This window comes from Oncorhynchus kisutch, linkage group LG30 (genome assembly GCF_002021735.2).
Source record: "Oncorhynchus kisutch isolate 150728-3 linkage group LG30, Okis_V2, whole genome shotgun sequence".
Taxonomy (NCBI): Eukaryota; Metazoa; Chordata; class Actinopteri; order Salmoniformes; family Salmonidae; genus Oncorhynchus; species Oncorhynchus kisutch.
This window is the reverse complement of record NC_034203.2, coordinates 18,713,366-18,730,107: the sequence shown is the minus strand read 5'-3', so window position 1 is coordinate 18,730,107 and position 16,742 is coordinate 18,713,366. Positions and strand designations below refer to the sequence as shown.

The following is a 16,742-nucleotide window of genomic DNA, read 5'->3' as shown; positions in this document are numbered from 1 at the left end:
TTATCAACTCAGTGTTACGAATCCTCCTTCTGTAGCAATCACACCTCCTGGTTGCTGTTGATCTTGGTCTGCTGTGCACTCTGGAAGATAAAAAAAGGTACATTGAGTGATAATAAAAGATACATGACGATTATTAACCAATGAGAGTAAAGGTTCCATCAAACCGAAGCAGAATACATCAAGAACCAGCCAGATGATCAGACAGAGTACCATGGTTATACAGAACACACTGAGAGTGACTGTGAGTTACAGTAAGAGGTTGAGATCCTCTCTCTTCCATGTCCATCTCAGCCTGTATATCACCTTCAACTGACAGACATGAAGGACGAGCCTGTTCAGAGAGTGGTAAGATTGTAAAGAAATGTATAAGACAATATTACATTAGCACTCTTTCCAGTACAATAGACAAAGTGTAAAGCTTTCACGTCTAGCTTAATATAGAAAGTGGCCTAAAGGAACTGACAATGACTTAAATGTTCCATGAAGTTACTATGAATAATTTTTATGTTAATATACCTACAGATATTCTGTTATTATTCATGTATAAACACCAATGTAATCTACATACTATCTAATTCAGGTCTACTCTTAAACACAAAGTATATTGAAATACATTTTATGCGTTGATCACAACTTTTCAGTGGTACTGTATGTTTGTGTGGACACGTGAAACCTATAGTTTTTGTAAGGGGCCTGAATATACTTTTGTCACAGTGGGCCTCAGAGCACAGTAGTACACAGCAGAGTCAGACAGCTGCAACCTCTGGATCGTCAAGGGGACTGATTTTCCTGTGACATTCAGATGTGCATCAAATCTGTCCTTGAACTCAGTAGTAGTTTCCCCAGGTGAAAATGTATCCCTTCTCAGCATAAAAATGGGCTTGTCATTTGCTAGTTTGTACCAGAAGAGATATGGTGATGGAGAAGTTGTATCAAATAGACAAGTGAGTGTTGTTGGGTGTCCTTCTACGACCATTACATCTTCTGTTGGCTGTGTTACATTCTCTTCTGCTCTGCACCCTGAAAAGAAAGATAAATACATATATCTTCACAACATGTAATAATAATGTATATAAATAAAATGAACAAATGCACAGAAAGAGACAGATGAACAGAGTGATGTTTTACCAAAGCAGCATGCAGCCAGAACATGAAGGATCAGCCAATTTCTCATTACAAGTCAGTCAGTATGAAGTGGAAAAGGTAAGGAGCAGAACAATGCTGATCTATCTATCACAGAGCTTTGACCTCCTCTGTCCTACTGTTGATGCTTCATGTTATTCTGTATTACATGCAGTAGTAGACCATGGGGAGGTGTCTGTCTGTATGGCATCCTCTGAATCAGGGGTGTGTGTGCTTTGTTAGGTTTCCCCCTTCAGGTTGACTTTCATACTACACCACCAAGTTGTATAAATTGTGAGGAGTAACTACAAACATTAATATTGTTGCACTTTGTCATATTCCAAATCACCACCTGGTGATTGCACACAGCACAGCACAGGTGTGACCACAACACAGGTGTGATAACAATTATCTGATCTCAACATCTGCCATTATTAAATCAAGTTGTGGTTTGATGTTTAATGATGATCCACACAGCAACAAAGCATTTTGTTCTGCAGGTTTTTGTACAGTATATGTATCGCTGTGTATAACAACACTGGTTATAACAATCCCAGAGAGCACAGTAGTAGAGAGATGAACCTGTCAGGGTTAGGCTTGTTATGATCAGTTCAGTTGATGTCCGGGACGTTGTGGATGATTATTTCTTATCAGGAATAGGTTCACTACTGCTCTGTGATATGACAGCTTTATACACAGCCTGGTCTCATAGACTAGATGTAACTTAGTAAATGTTAGTCCGGGACAGTGAAAAAAGTAAGATGTTATGTTTGGTATGGTTACAGAAGACAGATGGTTAAAATACCAATTGTAATTCATAACATATCTTACAAATTTGGTATCTCGGATACATTCAGAATACAAAATTCTCTGAGACCATGTCATTACAAACATTGTCAATGGATTTTGACGTTTCGAACTGCAGCTCACTATCGGTGTTACTCTTTCCTTTTGAACCTTGTTTGAACAGTGGCTATAATGAACATTGAGAAAACTCACCAACAAGTGCAGAAATGAATAAAAGTGGATAGAGGAACATGATGGTTGAAGTTCAGCAGCTCTCTCAGTAACACTGAGGTACCACTCCTCTGTGACAGACTAAATTATATCCCCATGTGGTCTGCTTAGTGTAGCTCCTCCTCTTGAATAGATAGCAGTTTTTGAACGGTGTTGACAGATTTCCTGTCACTGTGGGCTCCAGGGCACAGTAGTACAGAGCAGAGTCTGTCACTTCAGCAGACGAGATCTCCAGATCCACACGTTTGGCATTTTTGTAATGATTTAGAGTAAACCCTGGTGTAATATCCACATACTCCTTAACCAGTAACTGTGGTGCTGAATTGGGATATTGCCGATACCATTGAAGAGTGTCACCAGAGGAGTAGTTACAAGAGAGAGTAACTCTGTCCCTTTCTGAAGCTACTTCTACATCACTGTAGGGTGTTAAAACCTGTTCAGAACTGAGACCTGTAAAACCCATATTGAAAATGTAATTAATTTCAATATATATATATATATATATATATATATATATATATATATATATATATATATATATATATAAAAACATGCATCCTCATGTTGTGCCTTGTCTTCATAATCTTTGATTTGAAAGTAAACACACCTAAACATAATCACCCTCATTTTGAATGAAAATGTCATTACTTACCTTTCAAGTCAAAGAAGAGTAATAGTGAACAGAACAACATTGTAGATGCCAGGATGTGTAGAATAAGCACCAACTGATGATGAAAAGCACAGCATCAACTGGCTATGATATTCATGGTAGTTTCATGTTTTATCTTGAGGATTCATAATCTAATCCTGAGTTTTATACTCTAGCTCCTCCTACTGGCAATGTAGAATCAAAGATGTTTCATAAACATTTGATTTATTCACTAGAAACTCCACTTGATGACACTGTGGTCTAACAGAATACAGCAGATGTTGTAAATCCATAAAATTAATCTCACTGCGGAGTCAATAAGTTTTGAGGCACTGTGGATGTCATATCACAGCAGTACAGTGCAGACTGTCGTATAGTTTTTGTACAGTGTTTCTCTGTTTCATGTCAATGTGGGCTCTACAGTACAGTCGTACAGAGCAAAGTCTCACTTCAGCAGAGGAGATCTCAAGATCTTTGTTCAGTTTAAAAGTGAGGTGAGAATATGGAGTCATGGCGGATGAAGAGGAGGAATTGGGGAGCTGACCCTGTTTATACCACAAAACACTGTATGTTGAGGAGTAGTTGCAGGACAGCAAAACTAGCCTCTACACACATTTGGTATCTCGGATTTAGTGAAGTAAAAGTATAGCAGTGAAGTAAAAGTATTGTCAAAAATATTAAAAAAGAAAGTAAACCCCAAAAACTCATTAAGTAGTACTTTACAGTATTTTAACTTAATTATTTTACACCACTGGTCAAGATCAGTTTTTCTACTGTGTATCTGGGTTTCCTGTCACTGTGGGCTTCAGTGCACAGTATTACAGAGCAGAGTCTGTCACTTCAGCAGAGGAGATCTCCAGATCCACACGGTTTTCCTCTTTTTCATGTGTGAGGGTCCATTTTGTACTATCAGTGTTGGTTTTGATCCCAGAGAAGTCCAGAATGAGGAACTGTAGAGAGGATCCAAGTTGCTGGAGGTACCATAACAGACTGTTGGCTAATGAGCTGTTGTATCTACAGGAGAGTTTAACACTACTACCCTCCATAACATCCACTAAATCTGGAGAAATTATGTCCTGTAAAAAATAAAATATGGATCACTGAGTAAATTTAGACAGCGTACAATATATCCACACTTGGTGTTTCAAAGTGTATTACCACTTGATATTTATAATAACATATTGAAATGATTGCTGAACATTGTACATTCTGTTTGTACACATTCAGTTAATGACAGGGAATTCTTACCTATTAGTGCACATAAACAAGACTGAAAAGAGCAGCATCATAGCGACTGGGTGTTAGACAGAGACTTCTCTGTTAAATGATCTTCTCTTGGAACATTCACTCAGTTACTCTCATGACACATGATTTGTAAAACTAAGCTCCTCATCTTGACACAATATAATGGCTGCATATAGACTCCACTTGATGGAGCTATTGTCAAACGAAACCTGTAACTACAGTGTAGAAACTCTCTCAGGCGATGTTAGGTTTTTGTACAGTGTTTCTGGGTTTCCTGTCACTGTGGGCTTCAGAGCACAGTAGTACATAGCAGAGTCTGTCTCTTCAGCAGAGGAGATCTCCAGATCCACACGGGTCTTCTCTTTGTTCAGTTTACCAGAAAAGCGAGAGTCAAGAGAATCATCTCTATTTTCAGTCCCAGTGTAGTGCTGGATGAGCAGAAGGTATTGGGGAGCTGATCCTGGAGACTGTTGATACCATAGTAGACTGTCTGCTGAGGAGTAGTTGCAGGAAAGAAGAACATTACTACCCACTTCTGCATACACTTCATGTTGGTTTGGCTCTATAGTCTGCTCATAACTGCCACCTGTAAATGGGAAGAGATGAACAATGAGAAATTATTTTATTAAAATTAAATTGTATTGTTGTAATTTTCTTAACAGAAAACATGACACTACTTTGAAAGCCATAACTTACCTATTACTGAGAACGTAATAATTGAGCAGATGAACATGAACATGGCTATGGTTGGAAGTCAAACTGACTAATAGCACAACAGAACCTGAAAACTCCAAACCAAATGAATCTGCAAATGTTTTCTGTTGATCGTTCCTGCTTAGTTTCGCTACAAGCTCCACCCCAAAGTACAGTTGCTCTAAAAATACTCCATCTCTCCTCTCCTCACCTCTCCTGGCCTCTCCTTCCCTCTCCTCTCATTTGTCCTCTCTTCAGTGATACTGCATTTCTCGTTCCCTCCACTGGGGAGAAGGGGGGGTGGAATAGTTTCCCTCCGTTATTGTATGAATCACATATGAAGGTTTTTGTGCAGTGTTTCTGGGTTTCCTGTCACAATGGCCATCAGGGCACAGTAGTAGAGAGCAGAGTCTGTCACTTCAGCAGAGGAGATCTCCAGATCCACACGTTTGGCTTTTTTGTCATGATTTAGAGTGAAACCTGGTGTAATATCTGCATACTCCATAACCATTAACTGTGGTGCTGATTTGGGATATTGTCGATATCATAGAAGAATGTTATCAGAAGAGGTGTAGTTACAAGAGAGAGTAACTCTGTCCCTTTCTGAAGACACTTCTACATCAGTGTAGGGTGTTAATACTTGTTCAGAACTGACACCTGTAAAACATAATACTATATATAATCTAACACTTTTTTAAGGCAAATGATAGAATAAATGAAAATCAAATGCAGTTTAAGAGAAGACATTCGTACATACAGTGCCTTGCGAAAGTATTCGGCCCCCTTGAACTTTGCGACCTTTTGCCTCATTTCAGGCTTCAAACATAAAGATATAAAACTGTATTTTTTTGTGAAGAATCAACAACAAGTGGGACACACTCATGAAGTGGAACGACATTTATTGGATATTTCAAACTTTTTTAACAAATCAAAAACTGAAAAATTGGGCGTGCAAAATTATTTAGCCCCTTTACTTTCAGTGCAGCAAACTCTCTCCAGAAGTTCAGTGAGGATCTCTGAATGATCCAATGTTGACCTAAATGACTAATGATGATAAATACAATCCACCTGTGTGTAATCAAGTCTCCGTATAAATGCACCTGCACTGTGATCGTCTCAGAGGTCCGTTAAAAGCGCAGGGAGCATCATGAAGAACAAGGAACACACCAGGCAGGTCCGAGATACTGTTGTGAAGAAGTTTAAAGCCGGATTTGGATACAAAAAGATTTCCCAAGCTTTAAACATCCCAAGGAGCACTGTGCAAGCGATAATATTGAAATGGAAGGAGTATCAGACCACTGCAAATCTACCAAGACCTGGCCGTCCCTCTAAACTTTCAGCTCATACAAGGAGAAGACTGATCAGAGATGCAGCCAAGAGGCCCATGATCACTCTGGATGAACTGCAGAGATCTACAGCTGAGGTGGGAGACTCTGTCCATAGGACAACAATCAGTCGTATATTGCACAAATCTGGCCTTTATGGAAGAGTGGCAAGAAGAAAGCCATTTCTTAAAGATATCCATAAAAAGTGTCGTTTAAAGTTTGCCACAAGCCACCTAGGAGACACACCAAACATGTGGAAGAAGGTGCTCTGGTCAGATGAAACCAAAATTGAACTTTTTGGCAACAATGCAAAACGTTATGTTTGGCGTAAAAGCAACACAGCTCATCACCCTGAACACACCATCCCCACTGTCAAACATGGTGGTGGCAGCATCATGGTTTGGGCCTGCTTTTCTTCAGCAGGGACAGGGAAGATGGTTAAAATTGATGGGAAGATGGATGGAGCCGAATACAGGACCATTCTGGAAGAAAACCTGATGGAGTCTGCAAAAGACCTGAGACTGGGACGGAGATTTGTCTTCCAACAAGACAATGGTCCAAACATAAAGCAAAATCTACAATGGAATGGTTCAAAAATAAACATATCCAGGTGTTAGAATGGCCAATTCAAAGTCCAGACCTGAATCCAATCGAGAATCTGTGGAAAGAACTGAAAACTGCTGTTCACAAATGCTCTCCATCCAACCTCACTGAGCTCGAGCTGTTTTGCAAGGAGGAATGGGAAAAAATGTCAGTCTCTCGATGTGCAAAACTGATAGAGACATACCCCAAGCGACTTACAGCTGTAATCGCAGCAAAAGGTGGCGCTACAAAGTATTAACATAAGGGGGCTGAATAATTTTGCACGCCCAATTTTTCAGTTTTTGATATGTTAAAAAAGTTTGAAATATCCAATAAATGTCGTTCCACTTCATGATTGTGTCCCACTTGTTGTTGATTCTTCACAAAAAAATACAGTTTTATATCTTTATGTTTGAAGCCTGAAATGTGGCAAAAGGTCGCAAAGTTCAAGGGGGCCGAATACTTTCGCAAGGCACTGTATATCATGTATTGGCTTTGTAATAATTTATTTGAAAAATAAATACACCTTAACTTCTTGACCCTCCTTATTCAGTTTAATAGACAGATGTGGGTATGGAGGAGTAGCGTTCACTACAGAGGGGTTTGAGGAGACTGTAGTGAGGAGAAGGAATTTGGGAGCTGATCTGGGATACTGATGATACCATTGGAGGTTGTATGGTGAACCAGAGTAGTTGCAAGACAGTGTAACAAAACCTCCTTTGTCACCATGCATTATCTTTGCTGTTGGTTGAATTTCATCCTGGTAACTGACACCTGAAAAAGAGATTGAATCTGAGTACTGGACTCTGTTCATGCTTAAGGCATTTGAAAAAATCCATCTCCACCATCGTTATTTACTAACGTTTCAAACTGCAGCTCACTATCAGCGTTACTCTTTTAATTTGGATCCTTGATTAAACAGTGGCTATAATGAACATTGAGAAAACTCACCAACAAGTGCAGAAATGAATACAAGTGGATAGAGGAACTGTTACGAGAAATGAGTGAGGAGGTGTGGAGTCAGGCGCAGAGAGCAAAAGATGTGGGAAAAAACACGCTTTAATGTCCTGGAAACATAACATGAACCAAAAGTAGAAAAACAAATGATCAGAAATATAAACGGACAGCGTGAAACCCAAAATACAAACAAAATACACTCAAACAACAAAACAGACTAACAAGCCCGCACGAAACAGAAGCGGGCTGAACAAACTATATATAACCCTCCCCTAACAACCAAACAAGAAACAGGTGATACCAATCAGACAAAACCAAAGGAACACAGAACAACGGATCGGCGATAGCTAGTAGACCGGCCACGACGACCGCCGAGCGCCACCCGAACAAGAAGGGGAGTCACCTTCGGTAATATTCGTGACAGTACCCCCCCGCTAACGTGCAGCTCCCGCAGCGCGCCGACGCCGGCCTCGGGGACGTCCCAGGGGCCGAGGCGCTGTGCGATCCGGACGGAGGCGATGGAACTCACTCAACATAGATGGATCTAGAATATCCCTCACCGGAACCCAGCACCTCTCCTCCGGACCGTACCCCTCCCAGTCAACGAGGTACTGCAAGCCCCTCACCCAGCGTCTCGAGTCCAGAATAGCTCGTATCTTGTACGCCGGGGATCCCCTCGATGTCCAGAGGGGGCGGAGGAACCTCCGGAACCTCACCTTCCTGCATGGGACCAGCTACCACCGGCCTGAGAAGAGACACATGAAACGAGGGGTTAATACGATAATACGAAGGAAGTAATAATCGATAACAAACCTCGTTTATTCTCCTCAGGACTTTAAATGGCCCTATACACTGCGGACCCAGCTTCCGGCAGGGCAAGCGGAGGGGCAGGTTTCGGGTTGAGAGCCAGACCCTGTCCCCAGGTGCAAAGACGGGGGCCTCACTGTGGTGACAGTCAGCGCTCTTCTTCTGCCTTATACTCGCTTGGCGTAATGACTCTTGGACAGCCCTCCAGGTCTCCTTAGAGCACTGCACCCACTCCTCCACCACAGGAGCCTCAGTCTGGCTCTGATGCCACGGTGCCAGGACTGGCTGGTACCCCAACACGCACTCAAATGGTGACATGTTGGTAGAGGAGTAGCTTAGTGAGTTCTGGGCTATTTCTGCCCAGGGAATATATCTCGCCCACTCCCCTGGCCGGTCCTGGCAATACGACCGCAGAAACCTACCCACCTCCTGGTTCACTCTCTCCACCTGCCCATTACTCTCCGGGTGATACCCTGAGGTCAGGCTGACCGAGACCCCCAGACGTTCCATAAATGCCCTCCAAACACGGGAGATAAACTGGGGGCCCCGATCAGAAACTATATCCTTGGGCACCCCGTAGTGCCGGAAGACATGGGTGAAAAGAGCTTCCGCAGTCTGTAGGGCCGTAGGGAGACCGGGCAATGGGATAAGACGGCAGGACTTAGAGAACCGATCCACAACGACCAGGATCATTGTGTTACCCTGAGAGGGGGGAAGGTCAGTAAGAAAATCCACCGATAGATGGGTCCACGGCCGTTGTGGAACGGGAAGAGGTTGTAATTTACCTCTTGGCAGGTGTCTAGGAGCCTTACTCTGAGCGCACACCGAACAGGAGGAAACATAGAATCGCACATCCCTCCTCAAAGTGGGCCACCATTACTTCCTCTCAAGACCTCGCACTGTCCTAAAAATACCTGGGTGACCCGACGAGGGTAGACAATAAGCCCATCGAATCAATTGATCACGAAGAGCCAGCGGCACGTACCTACGACCCTCCGGACACTGTGGAGGCGCAGGTTCCTCCCTTAGCGCCCGCTCGATGTCCGCGTCCACATCCCATACTATTGGTGCCACCAGCTTAGCTGCCGGAATGATGGGAGTAGGATCGATGGACCTGTCCTCAGTGTCATAGAGTCTTGACAGCGCGTCAGCCTTAGTGTTGAGGGAACCTGGTCTATACGAGATAGTGAAACGAAATCTGGTGAAAAACATGGCCCACCTTGCCTGACGAGGATTCAGTCTCCTAGCTGATCGGATATACTCCAGGTTACGGTGGTCAGTCCAGATAAGGAAAGGGTGCTTAGCACCCTCAAGCCAGTGTCTCCACACCTTCAGGGCCTTAACCATAGCCAACAACTCCCTATCCCGCACATCATAATTCCGCTCCGCTGGCCCGAGTTTCTTCGAAAGAAAGGCACAGGGGCGGAGCTTCGGTGGCGCACCCGAACGCTGTGAGAGCACCGCTCCAACCCCAGCCTCGGATGCGTCCACCTCTACTATAAACGCCAAAGAAGGGTCCGGATGCGCCAACACCGGCGCCTCAGTAAACATCGCCTTCAACTTATGAAAAGCTCCGTTCGCCTCTGCTGACCACTGTAAACGCACCGGCCCCCCCTTCAGCAGTGAGGTAATAGGGGCAGCTACCTGACCAAAACCCCGGATAAACCTCCGGTAGTAATTGGCAAACCCCAAGAACCGCTGCACCTCCTTTACCGTGGTCGGAGTCGGCCAATTACGCACGGCCTTTTCGCGGTCACCCTCCATTACCAACCCAGAGCTGGAAATGCGATAACCCAGGAAGGAAACTGATTGTTTGGAAAACTTACATTTCTCCGCCTTCACATACAGGTCATGCTCCAGCAGTCGTCTAAGAACCTTGCGTACCAGAGATACATGCGCAGTGCGTGTAGCGGAGTAGATCAAAATATCGTCAATATACACCACTACACCCTGTCCGTGCAGGTCTCTGAGAATCTCATCCATGAAGGATTGAAATATAGCAGGAGCATTCTTTAAACCATATGGCATGACGAGGTACTCATAATGGCCAGAAGTAGTGCTAAATGCAGTTTTCCACTCATCTCCATCCCGAATACGCACCAGATTATAAGCACTCCTGAGATCCAGTTTAGTGAAGAACTGCGCTCCGTGAAAATGATTCCACTGCCGTAGCAATGAGAGGTAGTGGGTAACTAAAACCCACCGTGATGGAATTTAGACCTCTATAATCAATACCCGGACGTAAACCACCATCTTTTTTCTTCACAAAAAATAAACTCGAAGAGACAGGTGACATGGAGGGCCGAATGTACCCCTGTCCCAGAGCCTCGGTGATATAAGTTTCCATAGCCACCGTCTCCTCCTGGGACAAAGGATACACATGACTCCTGGGGAGTGCAGCGTCACCCTGGAGGTTTATCACGCAATCCCCCTGCCTATGGGGTGGTAATTGGGTCGCCTTCTTTTTACTGAAAACGATAGCCAAATCGTTATACTCAGCTGGAATGCACACGGTGGAAACCTGGTCTGGACTCTCCACCGTTGTCGCACCGATGGAAACCCCTACACACCTGCCTGAACACTCATCAGACCACCCCTGTAGAGTTCCCTGTTTCCACGAAATCGTAGGATTATGAATAGCTAGCCAGGGAATCCCCAGTACCACTGGAAACGCAGGTGAATCGATAAGGAACAAACTAATTCGCTCCTTGTGATTCCCCTGCATAATCATCTCCAACGAAATTGTGGCTTTCCTCACCAGCCCTGACCCTAATGGTCGACTATCTAAAGAGTGCACGGCAAAAGGGGGGGTCTACTTTTACTAACGGAATCCTCAACCTCTGAGCGAGTCCGCGATCTATAAAGTTTCCAGCTGCGCCTGAATCTACCAGTGCCTTATGCTGGAGAGAAGGAGAATAATTAAGGAAACAAATTAATAGGAACATGTGACCAACAGGAAACTCTGGGAGAGTGTGGTGCTTACTCACCTGGGGTGAACGAGGAGTGTTCTGCCTGCCCTCTCGATTCCCAGATGAATTCCTCCAGCACCGACCAGATGTGTGCCCTCTCCGGCCACAACTGGTACAGGAGGAGCTTCCTCCTCCGATCTCCCTAGACGCGGTCCCTCCTAGCTCCATCGGGATAGGAGCAGGAGGGTCAGGAGGTAGAACTGACAGGACCCTTTCAGAACGTCCGCGAGCAGCTAGCAGATGGTCCAACCGGATCGACAGGTCTATCAGTCCATCCAGGCTAAGTGTAGTATCCCGACAGGCCAGCTCCCTACGGACGTCCTCTCTCAGGCTACATCTGTAATGGTCTATCAGGGCCCTGTCGTTTCACCCTGCTCCAGCGGCCAAGGTCCGGAACTCCAGCGCGAAGTCCTGTGCGCTCCTCGTACCCTGTCTGAGATGGAGCAATCTCTCACCCGCCGCTCGACCTTCTGAAGGGTGATCGAACACGGCCCTGAAACGGTGGGTGAATTCCGGGTAATTGTCCTTCGCTGAGTCGGGCCCGTTCCAGACCGCATTAGCCCACTCCAGGGCTCTACCAGTAAGGCATGTGATGAGAACCCACACTCTCTCCGCTTCCGAGGGAGCCGGCCGGCCGGTGGCCAGGTAGAGGTCTAGTTGAAGCAGGAATCCCTGGCACCCCGTCGCTGCTCCATCGTACTCCCTCGGAGGCGTAATGCGCAGAACGCTGGAACAGGATCCAGATGGGGGAGATGGTAGAGTTGCTGGTGGGAGGGTCGGTGGGGTAGTAGGGAGACCATTCCTCTCCCAACGATCCATCCTCTGGTACCAGACTGTCTCTCTTCTCGTCCCAGCGGATCCCTACCATAAGATGCCTGATAGCTAACAATAACATATCCTGACATAATGTAAACGTTATACATTACCCTCTCTCACCCAGTGAAATGAATAAGTATATTTCATATTCTCAGAACCCAACAGTCCCCCCTCTTGAACAATAACTTCCTACTGTTCAACTTACAGTAGGATAACAAAACATGAACAAAGGATAAAACATGATTAACATTGAGGTTTACAAACTCAGAGACTTACGGCCTCTGTTCTATAGTCACACCATGCACACTCTTATTTCCATTTCTCATAGTACACTGATAATAATGTGTCCAATGGATCTGTTGACTTCTTCCAGTTCAGTGTTCCTCTTCTGGTTCTTAAGTTAAGCCTACCCCCTACTTTTTCGAACATTCTGTTAAAAATCGCGCAACAATTCAGCGTCCTGCTACTCATGCCAGGAATATAGTATATGCATATGATTAGTATGTATGGATAGAAAACACTCTGACGTTTCTAAAAGTGGTTAAATCACGGCTGTGACTATAACAGAGCGTGTGTTTCATCGAAAAGCGCAAGAAAATCTGGTCACTGAAAACTGAAAAAAGTATCAATGTGCCACTTGCATGTATTGTTGAATGGAAACTAAATTAAATGGGGCCGAGATTGCAATTCCTACAGCTTCCACTCGTCATTTGCGGTGCCTTTGTTTCTTGGTCAAACGTAGTAGAGAGAACACTTTCCATCCGGTCTCCGACAGGAAGTTTTGGAAGAGAGATTTTGGAAGATGATTTGAGATCGTGGAGCTATTGAATACACATCGCCCCGTGATCAATTTGATAGATTATTAACGTTTACTGATACCTAAAGTTGGATTACAAAAGTATTTCGAAGTGTTTTGTGAAAGTTTATCGTCGACTTTTTTAATTTAAAAAAATGACGTAGCGTTTTCAAACTGTGTTTTTTTCTGAATCATACAGTTTCCATAGATGGCTATTTTGGGTATATATGGAACGATTTAATCGGAAAAAAAGACCCAATAGTGATGTTTATGGGACATATAGGAGTGCCAACAAAGAAGCTCGTCAAAGGTAATGAAAGTTTTATATTTTATTTCAGCTATTTGTGTAGCGCCGGCTACGCTAATTATTTTGTTTACGTCGCATTCAGGTATTTTGGGGTGTTGCATGCTATCAGATAATAGCTTCTCATGCTTTTGCCGAAAAGCATTTTAATAATCTGACTTGTTGGCTAGATTCACAACGAGTGTAGCTTTAATTCACTACCCTGCATGTGTGTTTTAATGAACGTTTGAGTTTTAACGAGTGCTATTGGCATTTAGCGTAGCGCATTTGCATTTGCTGATGGCTAGATGAGACAGTTGCGTCTCAGGTGGGCTTAAGAGGCTAAGAGAATGATAGCACAAGACTTGAAAAGCAAAAATAAACACGAAACATAACAGTATTAACAATGTGGTAAGCTATGCATAATGATTTATACATGAAAACCCAAAGTCTGAGACCATGACAATTCCCACTCTCTCTTCACCTGACTCAATGCCTCCAGGATACTTTTCTGCTGCATTCCACAAAAAAATGAAAGCCCTAAAAAGCCTCCTTCAGCTTTCGCCCAGTCTTCCCCTTTCCGGCCCCAGGATCCTAGAGGTGTTCCCAAGCCATGTCATTTTCACTTTGTTCCCCATCTCCTCCATTGCCACCTGATAGGCACATCACCTGATTGGCAGAGTACAATTACCCCAACATCTATCCTTTCATATGATGCATTAATGCAACCGCTGTGTCAGATTTCAACAAAACTTTACTGACAAAGCACACCATGCGATAATCTGAGTAAAGCGCTCAGACAACAAATCAAGCCATACACATATCCGCCATGTTGTGGAGTCAACAGAAGTCAGAAATAGCATTATAAATATTCACTTACCTCTGATGATCTTCATCAGAATGCACTCCCAGGAATCCCAGTTCCACAATAAATGTTTGATTTGTTCAATAAAGTCCATCATTTATGTCCATATACCTCCTCTTTGTTCACGCGTTTAGTACACAATCCAAACTCACGAGGTGCGGGAAAGTCCAGGCGAAAGTTCAAACGAAAAGTCATATTACAGTTCGTATAAACATGTCAAACGATGTACAGAATCAATCTTTAGGATAACTCTTCAATAATGTTCCCATCTGAGAATTCCTTTGTCTGTAGAAATGTGATGGAACGCAGGTCGCTCTCACGTGAGCGCGCATGATCAGCTCATGGCACTCTGGCAGAGCCCTGACTCATTCAGCTCTTATTCCCCCCCTCCTTCACAGTAGAAGCATCAAACAAGGTTCTAAAGAAGGTTGACATCTAGTGGAAGCCTTAGGAAGTGCAATATGACACCATATGTCTACACTATATATTCGATAGGCAATGACTTGAAAAACTACACACCTCAGATTTCCCACTTCCTGGTTGGATTTTTTTCTCAGGTTTTTAGCTTCTATATGAGTTATGTTATACTCACAGACATCATTCAAACAGTTTTAGAAACTTCAGAGTGTTTTCTATCCAAATATACTAATAATATGCATATATTCGCTTCTGGGCCTGAGTAGCAAGCAGTTTACTCTGGGCACCTTATTCATCCAAGCTACTCAATACTGCCCCCCAGCCATAAGACATTTTAACACAACTATATGCACTTACTTGTGGCACATATGCTGTTTCATCCTTTCCTACACTGAAACTGCCCTTGCCTAATGATTGCTTCTGAAGCTGAGATTGCAACTCGGCAATCCTTAAGATGATTGTTCTGCTGCATTTTATGAGTACAGCGACTGCAAGTAGAGGGCATAAAGTTAGTTCTACAGGACCTCCAAAAGACAAAAAGCTAAGTAGTAACATTATGTCCAGATTATCCTTCCGTGGTGAAAAAGTTGAATGAAAGTAGTAGAGTGAGGACGAGCAGAGTCTGTCACTTCAGCAGAGGAGATCCCCAGATCCACACGGTCGGTATGGACCTTAGGGACAGTTTTCTGGACATACCCTGATTTGGTGATGAAACTCTGGTTTAGACCTAGGATACTGACTATACCACTGTAGATCATTTTCAGAGCCAGTGTAGCTGCAGGATAGTGTGATGGTACCACCCCTCACACCACCTACCATAGAATTAATTTCTTATGGCTGGGGGCAGTATTGAGTAGCTTGGATGGATAAGGTGCCCAGAGGTGCCCAGAGTAAACTGCCTGCTCCTCAGTCCCAGATGCTAATATAGGCATATTATTAGTAGTATTGCATAGAAAACACTCTGAAATGTCTAAAACTGTTTGAATGATGTCTGTGAGTATAGCAGAATTCATATGGCAGGCAAAAACGTGAGAAAAAATCCAACCAGGAAGTGGGAAATCTGAGGTTGGTCGATTTTCAACTCAGCCCCTTTTAAAGATACAGCGGGATATTGGTCATTTTGCACTTCCTAAGGCATCCACTAGATGTCAACCGTCTTTAGAAACTTGTTTGAGGCTTCTACTAAGAAGGCGGGCTGAATGAGAGGGGAATGAGTCAGAGGTCTGCCAGCAGCCACGCGCTCAGTCATGCGCATTCACAGAGGGAGAGGGAGCTCCAGTTCCTTTGCTTTTCTAAAGACAAAGGAATTCTCCGGTTGGAATATTATTGAAGTTTTATGTTAAAATCATCCTAAAGATTGATTCCATACATCATTTGAAATGTTTCTACGGACAGTAATGGAACTTTTTGACATTTTGTCTGCAACTAGTGAACGCGCTTTGTGAGTTTTCTTTTGTTTACCAAGCGCGCCAACAAAAGAAGCTATTTGGACATAAATTATGGACATTATCAAACAAATCAAACATTTATTGTGGACCTGGGATTCCTGGGAGTGCATTCTGATGAAGATCATCAAAGGTAAGTGAATATTTATAATGTTATTTCTGACTTCTGTTGACTCCAACATGGCGGAAATATGTATTTGTCGTCTGAGCACCGTTCTCAGATTATTGCATGGTTTGCTTTTTCCGTAAAGTTTTTAAAAAATCTGACACAGTGGTTGCATTAAGGAGGAGTTTATCTACATTTCCATGTATAACACATGTATTTTCATCAACATTTATAATGAGTATTTCTGTAAATTGATGTGGCTCTCTGCAATATCACCAGATCTTTTTGGAACTACTGAACATAATGCGCCAATGTATACTGAGAATTTTTTATATACATATGAACTTTACCGAACAAAACATACATGTATTGTGTAACATGAAGTTCTATGAGTGTCATCTGATGAAGATCATCAAAGGTTAGTGATTCATTTGATCTCTATTTCTGCTTTTTGTGACTCCACTCTTTGACTGGAAAAATTGCTGTTTTTCTGTGACTTGGCGGTGACCTAACATAATCGTTTGTGTTGCTTTCGCTGTAAAGCTTATTTGAAATCAGACACTGCGATGGGATTAACAACAAGATTACCTTTAAAATGTTATAAAATACTTGTATGTTTGAGGAATTTTAATTATGAGATTTCTGTTG

The 16,742-nt window shown here is 43.3% G+C and overlaps 2 gene segments (V, D, J or C); both read right to left on the bottom strand.

Annotated features, from left to right (window-relative positions):
• Window positions 1-4,070: 4,070 nt before the first annotated feature.
• Window positions 4,071-4,898, bottom strand: LOC116358582 (T cell receptor alpha variable 9-1-like). The segment is given in 2 exon segments: window positions 4,071-4,619; window positions 4,730-4,898. Coding segments are annotated over 2 exon segments (414 nt in total).
• A 150-nt stretch (window positions 4,899-5,048) lies between these two features.
• On the bottom strand, window positions 5,049-7,496 carry LOC116358584 (T cell receptor alpha variable 3-like). The segment is given in 2 exon segments: window positions 5,049-5,179; window positions 7,174-7,496. Coding segments are annotated over 2 exon segments (396 nt in total).
• Window positions 7,497-16,742: the final 9,246 nt, after the last annotated feature.